Genomic DNA, 19365 nt, shown 5'->3' with positions numbered 1-19365 from the left:
CAGCTATAAAATGAAACAGTTGTCAGGACCGTGGCAAGTCCTGCGCAGCACATCATAAGCCAGGACGCTCCAGATGCCGGTGGCACAGGGTCGTGCCACGTCGCCCGGCGGTGATGACAATGTGTGCGCCAGCGTGGGATCCTCTGCTCACTGAGCCCCTTGCACCCCATGGGGCTCCTCAGTAGCTTTTGGGGGTCCTCAGGATCTCATGGGCTGGGGTTTCTGAGAGTTTCCATGTTGCTTTGACTGTACTTGCACCCTGACTCTCATCTGGAATCAAATTCACAGCAACCTGCGCTGTAAGTGCAAGTCAGAGAGTAAGCGATGGAAACCACACGGGAAAACAAAAGGCACCTCAGCTCTGAAGCACACTGGCGTCAGCTTGTGCTGGCAGGGAGTCTCGTCACTACATAATGATGCACTTATCCAAACGGCATTTTGTATTTTGGGAGACAGATGTGCCTTGCAGTTGCTAGTGGAAGTTAAACGTTAAATATGAAACCCATTCATTTTCTCTTAGTCATAGTTTGGATTTAAGCAGATGTTTTCCTAATTTGTGGTTTTCAAATGTAGCATGCTGACAAGACATTTATCATTAACTACAACTTCATCCATGCAGTTTAGCAAATTGGCCAATTATTAACAGTAAGAGTTGCATGGTGGTTGATGCATAGCTCCTGCTGCTTTGAAAGGCCTAAACTGAAACTCAATACATTTTTACAATATAAATTAATTGAGCTTTGGACCACATCCCTGTTATTCGAGTGCTCTCTGCTCTCATTTTCAGAATGAACAGCGATTTGTAATGTGCTGAGGAGCTGTGCCGTCTGTGAGCAGAGGCTCCCGGTGGTGGAAAAAGTGATGGCTAACATTTTTCTGGTAGGGGCATGAAAATGGCTGATGATGGTATCCAGGCATAGGCAGGATGCCATACAGAGGGAGCGTGGCTGCGGGACAGTGTCCGCACATGCAGACCAGGCTGGCTCTGCCACAGATGATGCGGGAGGCATCCTGGAAGGGTGCAGGGCAGGCAGTAAAAGCAAGGTGGGTGCAGCTGCCTGGAAGCTAGCGCTGCCTAATATTTTCTATTATAACATTTCTCTTGCTTTTAACTTTGCTAGACTTTACCCATTTTGATTTATTTTTTCCTGTTTTATGTTTGCAGGGTTGACGGGGTGGGGGAGGAAGGGTTGGTGGTAGTGCTGTGAACTGGTGAGATGTCCCAAAGGTGCTTTCCAAAGCCAGGAACAACCACAAGCCTGAAAATATCCTCTATTTTCCCAACTCTGGAATTCAAGCAGACAATTTAGTCATCATTTATTCATACCATGTGCAAGACTTGAAGGAGAACACTCAGTGCTCCTCTAATTTGTAGAAAATATAAAGACCTTGATTTTCACCAGCTGGCACTGCAGAAATTTTGCCTTACATTCCAGCTGAACTGGGAAGACTCTTCGGGACGGTTTGTTCGTAGTTGCTCCAGCTTCTGGCAAATGATTCGCTTTTTTTCCTCCTCTGTATTTGCATCTGCACTACAGGGAAACTGTATACTTTGTTACAGAACAGGCTGCCATGCAGATTAATTAAATGGGAACTGTAAACAATTAAGAAAAATGCATGTGATGTATTTCATCTTGCTTTACGCAGCCAGATGTGCTAGGTGCGAAGTACCTACGGGGCTGGCTTTACAGTCCCATTTGATGTCCTTTTCTTCACATCCCCCTGCTCTGTGGGAAAAGGGAGTAACGGTAGTGTCACAAAATCAGTCAGGAGCAGGGATGTCTCAGCAGAGAGATCAGAGGTTGCATAAAATGCAGAAAAGAGGGGAAAAAAGTAGATTTGGGGCTGTGCTGCCACTGTTCTTGGTCTGCATTAGAGATGTGAGTCCTAAGGGTACTTAAAATGAGCTGAAGGCCTGATCCAGAGGGATACAATGGGGGTTTTAAAGAGAGATCTTTGGCATAGTTGTCTCCCTAGTAAATTTTTGGTTGAAAGGGGCGTGGCAGTGGATGTTCAAGGGAAGATGATGGGTTATGGTTACGTTGTCAATCACCACCTTGCTTTCTCTGGGTTTAGATAAGCTAAATCTCCAGAAGCAGCTCTGTATCCTATGCCAGGCTTTAGTTGGAGCGCAGGTAGACGTTGGGTGAGTTCGGCTAACCCAGATCCTGATCCTTTGCAGCGCTGCCAAGCTCCTGGAGAAGAGTCCGTTCTCCGTCGGCGCCCCGAGCCCCCTGCTCCCCTCGCCGGCCAGCCTGCAGCTGGCGCAGCTCCAGGCGCAGCTCACGCTCCACAGGCTGAAGTTGGCTCAGACCGCCGTCACCAACAACCCGGCCGCCGCCACCGTCCTCAACCAGGTGCTCTCCAAAGTGGCCATGTCCCAGCCGCTCTTCAACCAGCTGAGACACCCCACCGTGATGAACGCCCCGCAGGGCCACGCTGCAGGGCCGACACAGGGACCCGGCATCGCTGGCACGAGGTTCCCCTCCGGCGGCATTGCCTTTCCCGCCCAGAGCCCGGCCTTAGCCACGCCGGGGGGTGGCCTGGGGCCCGTCCAAGCCCAGACCCCCAACGCCATTGTCATGGGTCCCTTTGGAGGCGTCATGGCTCCCACCTCCAGCCAGCAGCCCGTGGTGGTGGGTCTCAACAAGGCGGGTGCCTCCAGCTCTGCTGCCACCGCTGCCGCCGCGGGGGGCTTCTACGAGTACAACAAGCAAAACGCCGCCACCGCCACCCCTCAGGCATATGCCTCGGAGGGGGACCAGCCCAGCCAGCATGGCTTCCTCGCCAGCGGGGCCCACGCATCCTCCTCGGCGGTGGGGCCACGCTACGAGGGCCATTTTGGTGCTCCCAGCCAGCTGCAGCACGAGGCGGCGGCCGCCTTTCCCAAGGAGGCCTACGGGGTGGCGGCGGCGGCACAGCACGGAGCGGCGCGGGCCTTCCCCAGCGACCCGCACGCCGGCTCCCATCCGAAAGGAGATCCCGGCCCCGTCTTGCATGGCAGCGGTACAAGCAACCAGTGGGAAAATATCCCTAATTTCCCCAGCCAAAACAAGCCTGACCTCGTGCCCGGCGACAGCCTGTGGCCGTCAGCGAGTCAGCAGCAGTATGAAATAAGAAACGAGCTCTACAACCCCGAAGAGCCGACACCTGACACAAAGTTCAGCGGGGCCGCCCCCCCCGCCTTCGGCCGCCTCAACCACAGCAAGCAGAGCTTCGGCAGCCCTCGCATGAGGCAGAAGGAGGAGCGGAGCGGCGGCGCGCCCGACCTGCCCGCCCGCTCCCTGCCGCCGCACCAGCTGGGTGACCTCCGCGGGGCGGCCCCCCTCCACTTCCCCCACGTCTGCGCCCTGTGCGACAAGAAGATCTTCGATCTGAAGGTGAGTGGTTTTAAGGTGCCCCCGGGGCACGGTTCGGACCCTTGAACGGGCTGCCCGGTGACTGATGTGGCCGCCGGCTCCCGCCACCCCTCGCCACCAGTGTCCATCGCCGCGGAGGTGCCCCGAGAGAAGCGGAAGCAAAGGGCCATAGTTTTGCTTAGGGTGTCGTACATCTGTTTCATGGCAATTACCGGGCTTCCGAGACCTGGTTTTGTTTCACATCTCGCTGTGAAAGGCAGGGAGGTCACGGTGCTGGTGTGAGAAACGTGAGGGCTGGGCTGGGGTCGCAGCTCATCTCGTGGGCCCACAGCGAGGGGAGGAGGAGCTTGAAGCCGATCCCCGGCTTCTCAAGCTGGTATTGTAACCACACGTCTGCGGTTTCATCTGCCTCCCTCTTTCTCTTTGCCTTTCTGATCCCGAAGGCTTCCCCCTAACAGCCTTTTAGAAGCAGCTTGCTTAAACAAAACAGCGCGTTTTGATAAAATGATTTTAATAATTCCTCTGTTGGGATCTCTTCCTCCTTCTAGTAGCTCTAAGGAAAATTTATGACTCGGGGTCCCCAGTGACGTTGGCCTGGAAGCAAGAAGCTGCTCAGCACGTGTGGTGCAGACCACGCTCCCCCTTCTCTGCTCATACTGCCAGGGGAGCTCCAAATTCAACCTCACCCTCGAGAAGAAGCTTCCCGGTTGCCCGGAGCCCATGTGCTAGGTCACGTTATATAGGTCAGGTCTGGAGAAGCCTCTGAGCCCCACAGCGGTACCTGGGTGCTGGCTGCCGTTGTTCTGGCCTCCTGGTGAGCCCCACTCACCAAGTCCTCGCAGCCTTTTCCATCGCATCGCAGGAGCGGCACCTAACCGCAAAGGCGTCTATTTTCACGCTGATGGTAGCCCAACAAAAACGTTACAACAGCATGTATGTAGGAAGGAGGATGGCCAGCAAATGAAATAGTACCTGATACTTAACACACCCCAGGGTTTTCAGATATTTGAATGTATTTACTCTTTCATGTTTCCCTTTTACTCTTTGAGCAGCTGCTTGTAAAAGGGTTTGCTGTGGTTACTGCAGCTACAGGACTGGTCTGAAGTAGCCCCCGTCTAGGGCATGCTGAGCATTTCTTTTTTTCATTAAACATTTTAAAAGGGCAGGGGAAATGTCGTTATGGTGAGTTTCGGTTGATCTGTTTGTTGGTGTTTAATATGCTGCCTCATTTGGATCACAGGAGTGTAAATAGCTAAATGTACTTTGACAAAGTTTGCAAATCTGTTGAAATGAGTAAGCGCTGCCCTGGCTGCCCTGTGTGCTGAGCACCTTCGTTATGGACATTGCAGGAGTTGAGGGAGCTCAGCGCCTTGCAGGATGAGCTCTTCAGCTAGAGTGAAGTACCTGAATTAATAGAAATACACTGGATTTAAAAACTAATACAGAGAAGCTCTCCTTTTGTAAAGTAACTGATAAGTCAACCTACAAATAAGGAATCAGTGAGTGCATTGGATGAAGGTGCACTTGGCTCCAGCATCACACAGTTCGATCTTCAGCATCTCAGTATTGTTTTTAAAATAACGTAAACTGAATGGAGAAGCAATCTCTTGTAAATTTGTCTCAGGATTTTTCCTATGCTCATCATCTCTTTGTTTCAACATAGGACTGGGATCAGCACATTAAGGGAAGTCTTCACATCCAAAAATGTATGGCTTTTTCAGATAAGTAAGTATTATTTTAGAGACACTCTTCCAACTGAATTTCTAACAGAGCATCCCTTACTTCAGTGGCTTTACACCGGGAATTTACTGTCTAATAATTATGCTTTAGTATTTATGGCACATTATGCATGCTCCTAAAGTTCTTTTCTTTCTTTTCCAGCACTGGTATCCGGTGTGTGTTAAGCTCAGCAGATGGAACATTGCATTTATCACCAAATAATGCAGCAGTTTTCAATCCGTCTAGTATCGAAGGTGAATGGTTGTATGTGCAATAGTAAAAAACACTTTTTTTTAACTGAAAGGGAAGTCAGTCCGTGGGGAAAAGTGGACATTTTAAATGAAATGTGATACGAGTTTGCAAGGAAAACTTTTTAGAGGTTGTGCACGGAAAGGCTAAAGGCCAATACTGTGCCTTTCAAAGTATGAATTTATTTTTCTTTTAGACAATGACTTGTTTTCACAGTACAATGAAACAGTGTATAATTTGGTGTAGAGACTATGAAATTAATTATTATGTAAATGAAGCATTGCTTACTGAGCAGACTAATGCAATTAATATGAGTCAAGATTTTCACTAAATGTGTGTAATCCATTGTTTAGATTATCCACCAAATGTCGGCTCATCTTTTATCGCTACGTCAGCAAGATCCTTTGGCCAACCAGGTCCTACATTTTCTTCTCCTCCATCAGGGGTAAGAGTGAGTACCTAAGAAAACTGATCTCTGTGTCAAGATTCTTGTAGAAGCCACTTCTACTTACTGGAATTAAAACCATGAAGGCTTCCTTTTAGACAATAATCTGAATATTCAGTCTGTTATTTCAACTTCCCTGCAGCTCTTTTATGCTTTTGATTTTGGCCAGATCAGAAGTTGCTTGTAGTTTTTTTTTCCAGTGCTAAAAGTTGTTTCCTTGTTAGAGAGATTTGAGGAGGGGGGTAAATGGTTTTGTGTGTATCCCATTGACTTTTTTCCCCCATTTTCTGAGTCTTTTCAACCCAGCTTCAGCTTGGAATGAAGATTTGGATTAGTTTTTACTTACTCTGAGTATTGATCCCAGCAAGCAGCCTGCCATCTCTCCAGTTATTTACTCGTAGCAATTGCTCTCTGCCTCTCCCATGCTGGGGTCCTTCTCCCAGGTAGCAATAGTGGCAAAGATCGTGACTGCAGTTTCGCTAGCTGTTACTCACCTGGGGTCCCAGATCAATTCATTACACTGGACTAGCTTTTTCTTATTTTATTTTAGCGTACTATTTATATCATCTGCTGCCACTGGTAACCTTTCAGCAAGTTTGCTTTGCCGTACAGCCTTCCATGGTTTAGGTTTATCAGCGCCCCCAGCATTCAGCACAGGTCCCCAGTTTTATTGCGTTAATGTGCACTTGAATTCCTAGTCCAATAATCAAAAAATACCAAGGAAAAAAAAAATATAACATTAAAAGTGGTTCTTACACTGACAAAGCAGAAAGATTTTAAAAGGGAAAAAAAAAAAGAAAAATGAGAAAAAAAAGGGCAAATAAAAGCAAATCATATACATAATGGAAATACAAAGTTGTTAGGGTTAAAATGAAGCTCAACATATATCAAAAAGCTACAATTAAAGCTGGAGGCATCAAGGACTCGTGTTAGGACGTTCATGGAATAGCAGCAGTAATCCAGGGGTTCAAGTTTTCACCTTGTTAGCTTTTGTGTATATATCCTGATGTGGTCTCAGACCTCTGGAAAGCCAGGCTGAGCTGTGTCCCTGTGCCACTCCAGTTTGCATCCGGCATTGCTCACAGAAACGTCACCTGGGTTTGTTTAATCCAACCGATTTTCTACCGTGTGGCTTTGCTGTGACAGAGGTTATTTGAAGGGGTTTTAGCTTCTGCCTGTCACAGACACTGTGTGTGCACAGGAGCGGAGCTGCTCATGACGGCTGCCTCCAAGGTCAGAGGTGGAGTAGCAGCGGGTGCGGAGGAATGTTCCTTTTCATCATGTCTGTCAGCCTCGCAACAAATGAAATTACTGCTAATGCCAGTATCATTTCTCCTTAGAATCTGTCACTATTTATCATTTAAGCTGCCTGCAGAGGTCCTCCTTCTGAATGACCCGCAGTACTATGAGAGATAAAAGAAACAATAACTTTGATTTTCCTGGACACTGTAAATCCTCTTTTTCTTCAGAAGCTCATCGGGTGGACAGGGAGCTATATTAGAGGTGTTAAGATTGATTTTGCCAGCTGTCAGTCACCCCACAACCCAGGTGGCTTATAATTTATTACACCTTTGCGCGGTAGTATTCACTTTCAGCTAAGCTGCTGCCATTTAACTGAGCAGTGGGAGATTATACTTGACCCTGCATGTAATCATAAACAAAGTGTTCAGATTTCTGGAAGAGCTTGCTCTGTGCTATCCGTCTGCAAATAACTCTGTCCCTCTTCAAAAGGCAAATACAGTGCTACAAGTCTCCACTCGGGCATGGAGAGCCATTAGCACTGGAGGGATGGGACTGTCAGTTCCTTATTGTCTTTAGAAAAGATTCATGCGAAGCTCAAGAAAGGGATAAAGAATTTGAAAAGCAAGAAACAAAAAAAAAATTGGAAAAAAAAAAGCTATAATAAAAAATAACCGGATTGGATTGGTGAAATAATATGGCAAGTGGTATGAGGTGCATTTCACTGCTGTGCATCAAATTATTTTTTTAGTAGTTGTCCAGCTGCATTGGTAAACCCCTGTAGACATCGGTTGCAAAGAAAGTTAACTTAGAGTCTTATTGAAAATTACATTCAACACTTGACCCACAATAGCTCCTCTAACTTCCTGACTGTGGATATGGAAGGTGTATATTCCTTTTCTGGCTGTGATTTACAGCTCTATTTAATTAATGGATCCAATTTAACTTCAATCAGCTGACAAGATTATTGCTTGGTACAGCCCACTGACTTCTGGTGTGAGTATGTGACCACTTCTTAATCATGAATTACAGCAGATTTATGGCACAGCATTTTAATTTAAGCCATTGCCAATTGTGGGGAGGTGGTAACATCTTACAGTCATTTGATTTAATGTACTGCTGAGCGCATGTCCTAACACAGGCTCTGGAGCCGACGTAGGGAACAGCTAAGTCTTTCTAGTCCCATAGACTCTTAACATACCATCTCTTAACAGATCTAACAAAACAAACAGAAGGTGCCAGCTGACCAGGGGTGTTCCTACACGGGGACTGCTTTTGCTGTCAGGAAAGTTTCCTTTTCCTCTGCTGGCTGTAGTTGTATTCTTCTGTTGTGCGCTACATGCTGCATTGCCAGATGCACGCAGCCGTCGCTTCCTTTTCTATTCAGGAGTTAAGTTGCTTCATCTTTTTCAGGATCAGGTCTTTGTTATTTTTCTGCTAGAGAAAATATCTTGCTTCTGGACTTTGGAACTTCTTTGACTTACGTTATGCACCTGGGCAGGGTCTGTAAGATGCAAGCTAAGAAGACCACTGTATAATACAGGGTCTTGCTGCAGCAAAAATACACAAGTGGTTAAGTGGTGAAGCCTGGAGGGAAGGTAATGGGATGAAGGTGTAAATAAGATAACATTAGCTCTGTAACTTGTGAACTTGCTGACAAGCCAAACATTTGTGATGGCTCTGGTGAACTTGATCCCACAAGATTACGTAATTTGCATCTTCCCTTGAATGGCACAATTTTAACGGAAGGTAGAGTTACTTCTTCAGTAAAATCCTAACAGCAGAGGTCATAAACAGGGAAGTAGTCTGGGAAGACTTAATCCTGGGTGAGCGATGTTTTGCATGTCATTAGCTGGGGTAAATTATGTTCCTCTCTGAGTATAACCCTGATGCCTCTTTGCACAAGGAGCGTAGAGCCTGCTTTCCATGTCAGGGAGACGGGCAGCTCTTTGGGAACTGCCCCAGCACTCCAAAATAGACTTCCACCCTTGGGAAGCGATTACTGCACTGGCAGCCGTGTGCCTGTGCCATCCCAATTTGGGAGCTCTGCCTCTCTGCATGCCCAGTGGTCACGCTGCCCCCAGGGGAAAAGTCCCTCCTACTGTGTGTTGTTGCAATGAGAGGGGAAAGTAGTAGGTTTTCCAATCTGAGGTACAGCTGTGTGTCCTCTCACAAATTAAATGGGGTCACTTTTACCCCCGGCCCAGGTTGTTCCACCAGGGCAGAAGGAGGATTTAAATTCAGCCCCTGCTATCCTGAACACCTCTGTAGTCACCTAAACTGATTTCTAACGTCCATAAATTCAACAGGGATTGCAGTGAGCATCTGTTTCAATTTCCAGGCACCACCAGCACCACATAAATGGGTGGTTATGGAATACTTGAAAATACTAATTTTTTGTGCATTGCTTGCAAATTATCTGCTAAGGGCTTTTTACTCAGCAATAGTGCATGGTGCCTTCCTGTGTGGGGAAGGCACAGAGCCCCCAGTGGGACAGACAGATGCAGACGGGGTGAGAAAGGCCATCTGACTTGGCAGAGGAGCTGTAGGGGTTGCGCTGGTGTAACTGCTGGGTACTGGCCCCGCAGGGAGCTCGTCAGGAGGGGCTGAGACCTCCCCGTGGCAGGGGCACCCTCCGTCTCCAAACACCGAGAGGCCTCCAAGCTCTGGCTGGTGCTGAGTACAGCGCAGTGGCCTGTGCCCGTGGCAGCCCAGCCCTCCGCTGTGACATGCCAGGGAGCTGAAGCCCTGGTGTCCATAAGGTTTGAGGTGGCAAGTTACCTTTTGCAGCAATATTGTTAATCCTGTTTGAACAAGAGCATCTCTTCTAGAATTCCTCTCTGGACTTTGTAATGTCTGGGGATGGAGACTCCATTGCAGGCTGCACTGCAGTTAAACTTTTCCCTTCCCATTTGTATTTCTAAACCAGGATGCTAAAATGCAAGGTTTTAAAGAAGGATATTTGTCCTTAATAACAGGTATGCAGAACAGAACATTTCATTTTTTTGCAGAAATGTAAGGCCTTATCTAGTGAATGGAATATCTAAGATAAAAACATTGTTTTGAGTTGTTTTTTTCCCCAGTTTCCCCAGAGGAAATCTACACTGGGTCGAGTTGTTCACATCTGCAACCTCCCCGAGGGAAGCTGCACAGAGAATGATGTCATTAACCTGGGCCTCCCGTTTGGGAAGGTCACCAACTATATCCTCATGAAATCCACTAACCAGGTACTGTGCATTTGGGTCACCAGTATTGACGTCTATTGCTATAAAGACATATTGACAGGAAGACAGAGTCTTTGGGGAAAATCTCTTTTTTCAGTCGTAGAAACTTAAATATATGAAACCTGCTCTTAAAGTAAAAAAAAAATTGGTGTTCACAGAATAAGATGATGGCATAAACATGACCACTGCCTCATAGTTCTTGTGAAAAAAAACCAGAAATCTCAATGAAGAAGCATTGTAAAACTGTACTTTTAAAAATAATGATAATAATTTTAAAAAAGTGAATAACTTGGCCTTCTTCTCTCAGCCATTTGTTAGGGTTACTTTCAGACTTCTCTTGTTCTGCTTGGGAGGTTTTTATTGCTTTCTTACCCACACTCGTAGAGCTGAACTGGACATTGAAGAAGAATGACTTGCACTCTAGCCTGGTTCGGCTGTCCTGCACTGTTTGCTGAACTGTTGTTACAGCAGAGGCAGATCCCGCAACGGTGTAATTACAGTTACAGGCTGGTGGCAGAGCCCCCAGGCCACGGCTGCGCGGGGTGATGGGGCACACACCTGCTAAAGGAAGGCTGTGCCCTTACAGGGGGCACTGACACCTCACTCCCTTTTAATCTGCACCGGCTTGTAGTAGAGCTCTTTCTTCAAGGTAGCTTAAGTCTAGTTTAAGTCTACCAGTGGTGGTAGGCTGAGAAGACTAGAAAATCTGCTCTCAAATACCTGCAGCAGGCAGTACAGATGGATGTAGAATCCACACCAGTGGGCAATGTTTGAGATATTGTAATGTTTGAAAACGCAATCATTACACAGCTATGAGTATATTCCTTGACCAGTTAAACTACAGTCACATCAAATGCAATTTTTGTGTACATAAAAGTGCTAGTTAACATCATTCAGGTTTTTTTAAACTCTTTTTTTGGCTTTGTTCTGGCTGCTCATGCTCTAATGTTCTGCTTTTATCTGGATCCCTTGCAATTCTGCCAGACACAGCTGACAATCTCGGGAGCAGCGCATGCTGCAACATTGCAGTTCTGCATCCTGTCAGCAGCTGACCATGGTGTAGAAGCACCAGTGAGGAAGTGCGGGAAAGGTGATGTTTTCATATATCGAGAAAGATTAGATTCCAGTCATTTAGTTTTTAACTAAACAGGCTTCTAAAGTTGCATATCGACTTTAATAGCTGGGTTGAAACCATTATTTGCAGTTAAAAAGGAGGCTGAGCAACGGACCGAGTGTTACTATTTCAGCTCCAGGGCTGGAAAGCTACCCAGTTCTGTACTATCAAGACATTTTGCATGAGAAGAATCCAACTTAAAATTATTGTGCTGCCTTTTCTCTCTTATACTTTTTCTTAATTATGTAGTAGATGTTAAAGCTCTCCCCATTTGTGCTAGGCCTTTCTGGAAATGGCTTACAGTGAAGCAGCACAAGCCATGGTGCAGTACTACAAAGAAAAACCTGCTATGATAAATGACGACAAGTTACTTATTAGGATGTCTAAAAGATACAAGGAATTGCAGCTCAAGGTAAGATAGTAATTCCTGATCAGATTTCCTGATTTTCCATGGCACGTCCTGGAGAATACATCTTAAAATCTTTGCTGATTACTGATTTCTAATTAATGCTTTAATGTTATGGAAAAAGAAATTAAGAAAGATAAATTAATGAATGTATATTGATGGTCTTTTATACTTAGCTGCTTGCTCTTGTTCTGAATTTTAACTCTTGGAAGAGACCCCATTTTCTCTGGTCCTCTCATACCATTATTTCAAAAATCCCTTCTGAGCTTCCTTCCGAGCAGGCTCCCCACATTGCTTCATCTAACAAAGATCTAAAACATAACCATGTGTAAGGTACAGCATGTCAGCAAAAATAAGATGGTCCTGTCCTTTTAGTCAGGCATTAAGCCTGAAGCAGTTCTTTTCAAAGCTTCCATGCTTGAGCCATATTACAGTCTCTATACCAAGCAGTGAAGGCAGGGCTAGACATCACACTGATTTCTTTTTCTTCCTTGTGAATGACCTAAACTAAAAGGCAAGATTTTTTTATTTTTTGCATAGAGTCAGAACAGAGCAATAGTCTTTGGACTTTCTGTAGAGCGTGTGACACTTCTGATGTGGACACCTGAGTGATGTCCAAAAGTCAGTGCTCTTGTGAGCATATTTATGGAAGCTTATGTACTGCTGTGTGTAATGCTAAGAGAGTATTTTTTTTCATGGAGGCTTGGACTGGAACTGGCAATGCAGAGCTGAAAAGCTTTGTATTATCTAACACAGCACAAAGTTATTTTATAAAATAACTCTGTAATATTCCAAGTTAAGAGGTTAAGGGGCCTTTTATGAGCCTTGAGGCAAAACAATTCACTCAGATGGTTTGGTTTGACCTTTGGAAAAGTCTCTCTCTCTCCTGTATGTATATAATAGTTTAAGGAGACTTAAAGGAGTTGCCAAAAGTCCATAAACCAGGGCAGTCTTTCTTTGCGTGGTATGGTGAGGGGTTCAGATGTAGGGTGGCAGAGACTGTGCATCTTAACATAGAGGCGGAACAGGAATTACCCAGAAGAGTGTGTGAGTTTGCCTAGATTTCAGGAAGATCATCACCTTTTCCAATGGCAGTTTTTTAGGTCATGGAATTATTTTTCTCTGCACAAGCAAAAGCCCTTTCTCTTTGTTAAAAACAAACAAACAAAAGGGCAAGATGGAAGGGGGAGTATGCATGAGCTATTTACCACTACAAACTGCTCTGAGTTCCTGCATGATTATGTTGCTCAGCTGTGCATGCTCCAAGTGTTTGACGAATTGCAGCCTGGAGTAGTGCATCTTTTGTAAATGATCTTGAATCTCAAGGAATCAACACTTCCCGTACGCATCCTTCTTGCACTTAGCTTTTCTGAAGCTCTTGTGTCTAAACATAGTCTTTTAGAGCTATACTCCAGAATGAGCTAAACTCTGAGATAAAGAGAAGGCAGTTCATTCCTAGAGGGTCAGAGATAGGCTGTTTTATGTATTTAATTCAGATATTAAAAAAATTGTCTGGTTTGTTTCCTCTTACATCTAATTCCTAGGAAATAGTCTGTAGTGAATGTGTAACAGGGAAGGCCAAGCTAGTTTTCAAAGCCTGTTGCAGCAGCCAAGTGTGAGGAGACAGTGCTACAATGTAATGGAGCAAATTTTCCATTTGTATCGTTTTACTGCTTTGATCGTGTTATTGAGATACCAGCTGCAGAAGACTGTAACCACAACACTGAAACCAAATATTTCTCAGTAGTAGTATAATTGAATGATGCATGGATGCTGTTTTTTGAAGGGCAAATCACCTATATTAGCTTGGAGAGTAGTGCAGCATGCTAAAATGTCTTTGTCTTATTTAGAAACCAGGTAAGAACGTGGCTGCTATCATCCAGGACATCCACTCGCAGAGGGAGAGGGACCTGCTGCGTGAAGTGGACAGGTAAAGTTTCTCCATAGTTTGTAATTGGGACCTGGATAAGTCTGTAAACCTGCAGGCAGAAAAAGCATTATCTGTGTCCTTCCCTTTCTTATCTCATTTCCTTTCTTAACTTGGATTTCACTTCAAATCACTGTAAAAATATAAGTGAGTACAATAGTAGGTACAGGGCCTATATAATGAGATCAGATTGAAACTGTGCATGTTATGAACATAAATGAACTCTTTCCTACTGATGATGATGACTCAGAAAATACGCCTGGCATGCGAAGAACACACAAATGAAGCTGTTCCCCTCTCCTCCCCCTTGAGCATAAAGGCTGGGGGTGCTGTGAGACCTAGCGGGAAGGAGCCGGTTCAGATTAAAATGTATTTGGGTATATTTCTGATCTGACTGACTTCTGGACCTTCCAGTGAAAATGGAGAGGAATCATAGTCCTAAAACATCTCTTTTAAGCAGGTGACCTTTGTCACTTTTGTCTCAGAGATGCCCTAGATGAGTGAGCATTAAGGGGACAGCCATTAGGGTCATTGTAAAGGTATTAACATATTATAAGCTTTTCAAGCTAAACCCCTGTGAGACACTTTTAAGAATGAATGAATGTATTCTTGACAGATCTGTGGGGATTTAGTTAAGCTCTGTCGATATGATACTGCCTTTTCTCCTGTTCACTGTGTTTGCAGCTGTGCAGTGCGTGTCTGTGAAAGGCCTGGGGTCTCAGGTTGGCAGTCCCCAGGGCAGTCCCCATGTGTTTCCAGTATACAAGAACCTGGTAGACCACAGTGGGTCAGCCAGTTACAGCTGCCTTTTCCCTCTGCAGCAGGTATGGCACGGAGAGGCCCCGCTCTCGCAGCCCCATAAGCCGCTCCCTGTCGCCCCGATCCCACACTCCCAGCTTTACTTCCTGCAGTTCACCCCACAGCCCGATGGGGACCGGCAGGACCGACTGGGGAAATGGGAGAGAGTCGTGGGATCAGTCCCCGTATTCTCGACGGGAAGAGGAAAGAGACAGCAGAGAATGGCGAGAGAATGGGGACGAGAAGAGGGACAGGACTGACATGTGGGTACACGAGAGGAAACATTATTCCCGACAGCTGGACAAGTTTGATTTGGATGAACGGATTGAAGGAGGCAGGGGGCACAGAGAAAAATATTTAAGGAGTGGTTCCCCTGGCTCCCTTCACCCTTTATCTGGCTACAAGAGCAGGGAAGATGACTATTACCGAAAAACCTCTAAGTCAAAATCTGACAAGTTTCAGAGGCAGCTGCAGGATTTACCTGGGAGATCTAAGAGAAAGGAAGAGGCAAAGTTAAGGGAACGCAGGCATTCTTACAGCGAGGATGCTGCCAGGGAGGAGGCGGCTGAACAGAAGCACAGCAAAGCATCTGAGGGCTCCAGGCAAAAACAAAGTGATAAGAATAAGGCGAAGAAAGCTGAAAAAGACCAAGAGGAAGATGCTGCTGCTGAAGGTAGTGATGTGAAGGAAGCCAAACCTCCCGAGAATGAGGTAAATAGAGATCTCAAACTGTATGTAAGAAGGTAAATGCTGAAGTAATACATTTTCTGAAATATCTTAGATCAGTTGTTGTGGGTGTGGTGCTGGTTACATGCAATGTTTTGCCATGATAAAATCAGAGAATATAGTCCTAGAAGAGATCTTGGGAGGTCATCTTGTCCATGTGTTTGCCCAGATCATGCAGATTTATTACACCGTTGCGGTGTTGGGTACCTGGACATTGTCTTTCTGAGTCAAGCACAGAACCTCTGGGTAGCCAGTGAGGGGAACGGGACAGACAACTCACAACAAAACCAAGTGACAACCTGCTGTTTGCATGCAGGTTGTGTGTGCAGGGGCAATTGCCCTACTGCTCTCTTTTCTAAGCCTGTGCAGAATACTCCATAGCTGCTCTCTCTGCATCCATCACCTCCTTCCACTGCCTGTGATGTGGATTGAATTATCTGGGAATTAAGCAGTATTTTACAGGGATTCACAATATTTGTAGGACACTGAAGGGAACTGGTTGTTATACTGCTAAAATGGGGAATGAACTTTTAATGAGGAACATTTTCTTTTTGGTCAACTCAGCAGAGCAATTGGTTTCTGTTAATCGTATGTCCGTACCCTCAGCTCTGGCAGGGATAATTCACACCACTCCCTTCAGTGTGCTGGCAGGAATCTCTTCCTACGGCAGAACCACTGAATCAGCTCACCCGTAAGATTATGGGGTCTCTGGAGAAATACTCCCAGTTGGTAAAGTGGCAGCGTTTGTAGGTTTGATTCTCCACTGGGAAAAAGTGGAGAGGGAACAGATCAAGATGCCTCATTCGCTCAGTCCCAGTACAGCCCATGCCCATTTCCCCACCCTACGGGGATCTTGTTATTGGCTCTCAGCCACCTTGCCTCCCCCGGTCCCCCCTGGTGATACACTGCCGCCATCCACCCCCGGGAATGCTGGCACAGGAGGCTGCAGAGCTGCTTTGCTGACCGGGGGTCCACCTCTAGCTTGTGACTTCGTGCTGCCAGGGCCACCTTCGGTTGTTTTTAGTTGACCTTGCGTTCGTTCTTCTCATGTGGGAGCAAGGTTGGTGGAAATCTCTAGATCCTGTAACTCAGCTAGTCTCAGTAACAAGCAGCAGCACTACCTCATGCCATAGACATGTGTGTCTGTAGCACCTTTTGTCATCTTTCTCCTTTGGCTGGTATTTCACTGTGATGGATGGTTCCTTGGGAGGAGATGTCAGAGAGAAATGTCAGACAGCATCCTAAATAACCAGTGTTACACACTCCTCTGCATGTTTTTCAAGTTATTTTAAGGCTGCTTTGTTAAAGGCACACCTCTCCAGGGACTACAGCTAATAATTTATTTTAAAAGGAAGAATCAGGTTTGAATGTCTCGAACTCACACTTTTGCTTTGCCCCTCTTTTACCAAGTGCCAGGTAGTACTGTGGTTTTGTTCTTCCAAAGTATGAACTGTGCAAGCAGTTGCATTCTTGACTGATCCTACATCAATAAACAAAACTGTTGAGGTCTTTTGCAGAGTTTTAACACTGCTGCTCTCCTTACCATGTCTGAGCCAACATAACAGATGTGGGTAGAGAACAGAGGAGTGGAGGCTGGAAATTTTAACGAATTCACATTCTCCCCCACCTGTCTTCTAGCCAATTCTATGATGTAAATTACATCTCTCTAATTTTGTTTAAAATTCTTTTTCTTAATTCTTACTTGTGCAGCTTTGCTAATGGAATCCAATTCTTGGGTCTTTTCCCACAGCCCAGTTGACTTGCATAAACTTTAGAAATAAAGAATGTGACCTTGTGGTGACTTTGCTTCCCTAAACCCAGAATAGAAACATAATAGAGCACCACTGTGTGTTGCCATACGTGTATATGTTGTATTTATTTTAGCTTGGAAAAGAGGAGCATGTTCCAGAGAAGAGCTCACCTTCAGCTAATAAACAAGGAAAAGAATCTGGAGAGATTCTGGAAAACACAAGAAAAGAGAAGGTTGGTGACACGTTGTTGGTGAAGCTTCCACGACAAAATGAGTGAAAACCCAGGTTTGGTAGCACATTCTCCCAACTGAAATATTAAACCCCCATGGAAAGGCATGTAAAGGGGTTGTTAGAAGGGGGTTGTCTAAATTAACTTGCCTTATCTTGACCTCTGCTTTAAGGGATAACTTTTCCTGAAGTCTCCAGAACTCTTTTTTTAGTTGCTCTTTGCCCATGTACATTGCTTCACATGCATAGCCCTTGGCACTGGCAACTGTAAGTAACGTATGCCCAAGTGAACTGTGTAACTTTGTGAACCGTGCCCAAAAGTAGGAGATGTGGTCAGATGGTGGAGAAAGAGGGGATGAAAACTTTTCAGAACATTTGCCTTAGATGGACTATGGATAGTAGCCTCTTCTGATTGTTTCTGGTTTTAATTAAATAATGTCTTTACAGCACCCCTACTGCAGCATCGCAGCTGGGGACAGCAATGTCCTTGGAATTGCTCCAGCTTCATATCTGTAGGGTCATGGGTTGATGGTCAGATATGGAAGCTATTGATATCTGTTGCCGTAGAAAACTGATCTCCTGGCAAGAACAGTGTCAACTCCCAGAGTTTTCGTGCTGGTTTAGGATTCTAGGAGGGGAAGTGTGGGAATGGCCAAACAGGAGGAGAATACAGATTATTAATAGATTATGCATACACAGTGAGTCTGGGAGTTGAAATCTAAGCTGCAAGTGTTTCTTAAAAGTAGATATAAAAGTATATATACCTTGTAATTCCAACATTTCTGAAGTCCAGTGTTAGTGTCTGAGTCCTGTAAGTCTATAACTGCATGTATGAGGTATTTCAGATTATGTACCTTGGAGCATAACTGTAAAACTGATTTTTCTTAAGATCTAGGCCAATCTCTACCAACACAGTCCCTGGCAGAGGGCTCTTGCTGGTGGAAGGAAATGACTACAGAAGGTAGCCACAAAATGAAAGCCACAGCGGCTAGACTGGGGTTCAGTATACTCTCATTGTGCTGCCTGTTGCTCACCACCCTGGGATGGACGTAGAGGAAGGGGAGAGGTTCATTTCCTTGGGGATGACACTGTAGAGTCGGTTGCATAATAAAGTATAACAGGTTGTGCCTTGTTCCACTGCTTACGGAAAACAAAGGAGCAGGAGATGGGAGAGACTGTAATCCCCAAGGCAGTTACAGGATCTCCACAAAGTGAAGTGTGTGTGATAATTAAAAAGAGATTTCTTGTCCTTGTGCATGAGGTTTAAAATCGTAACACCAGGGCATATTGTTCTTTGAAACTAAAATACAAGAGCGGCTAGGCATGGCCAGATCGAAGTTCTTCCTGGTTACTGATGTTCAAAGCCCACTTTTTAACAGTGGTGATCTATAGTCACTGATCTCTCAAATGTTTTACATCTTTGTGACAGGACCGAGACTGGGACAGTGGAAGTGAGATAGAAGGTGAGACCTGGTATCCCGCTAACATGGAAGAATTAGTGACAGTAGATGAAGTGGGCGAAGATGATTTAATTATGGAGCCGGATATAACTGAACTTGAAGAAATAGTACCAGTTGATCAAAAAAATAAAACTGCTTCAGAAATGTGTCCCTGTATGTCAGCCATGTTAGAACTGAAAAACGATCACAGCCACTTAGCCAGGAGTGAAGACAAATTTGCCCATAAAGCTTTAGAAACAAACTTCAGATCAGCAAAGGGCAGCGTAGCTTCTAGCGGCTGTCAGGATGATGATGAGGATGATGATAATGAGGATGCTGTAACTGAAGCATCAAGCCTAAATCTAGACCCTGAGCAGAAGCCAGAGGAATTGCAAGAAGACCAATCTGCTAAGGAGTCTGATCCCCAGCAGAAGGAAGGAAAAATTGATAAGAGCTCTGACACTCGCTTGGAGCCCGAAGATCACCATATACCTTCTGTTCATCTGAAAGAAGAGACTCTCCAGCTCCCTGATACATTTATAGATGATTACAAACAGATGGGATCACAAGGAGCTGAGAGCAGAGAAGTTATGGAAATGCTTGTTAAAAACGCTAGTGAAGAAACAAGACACGGAAGCCAAGAGTGTCCAGAGGCCAAGGGTAACTACTGTTTTTTTTCTTTTCAGCCCACAGAAAGCCTTGCATGTTTTCTCTGACAGTAGACTGAAATTTATTGCTAAT

The 19365-nt window shown here is 45.4% G+C and overlaps 1 protein-coding gene across 1 annotated transcript in view; it reads left to right on the top strand.

The window, feature by feature from the left end:
• The window catches only part of RBM20 (RNA binding motif protein 20), a gene marked incomplete at its 5' end in the record, with an annotated part of 103508 nt that overhangs the window by 76640 nt on the left and 7503 nt on the right, over positions 1–19365 (top strand). The window contains 10 exons of the mRNA XM_082308382.1: positions 2183–3380; positions 5023–5084; positions 5241–5332; positions 5681–5772; positions 10095–10238; positions 11630–11761; positions 13606–13685; positions 14504–15191; positions 17091–17189; positions 18615–19284. Of these exons, the coding sequence (XP_082164508.1) occupies positions 2183–3380; positions 5023–5084; positions 5241–5332; positions 5681–5772; positions 10095–10238; positions 11630–11761; positions 13606–13685; positions 14504–15191; positions 17091–17189; positions 18615–19284 (3257 nt within the window). The remainder of the gene's footprint in view (positions 1–2182; positions 3381–5022; positions 5085–5240; positions 5333–5680; positions 5773–10094; positions 10239–11629; positions 11762–13605; positions 13686–14503; positions 15192–17090; positions 17190–18614; positions 19285–19365) is intronic.

This window comes from Platalea leucorodia (assembly GCF_965183815.1).
Source record: "Platalea leucorodia genome assembly, chromosome: 4".
Lineage (NCBI taxonomy): Eukaryota > Metazoa > Chordata > Aves > Pelecaniformes > Threskiornithidae > Platalea > Platalea leucorodia.
This window is presented reverse-complemented; position numbering and strand designations above follow the sequence as displayed.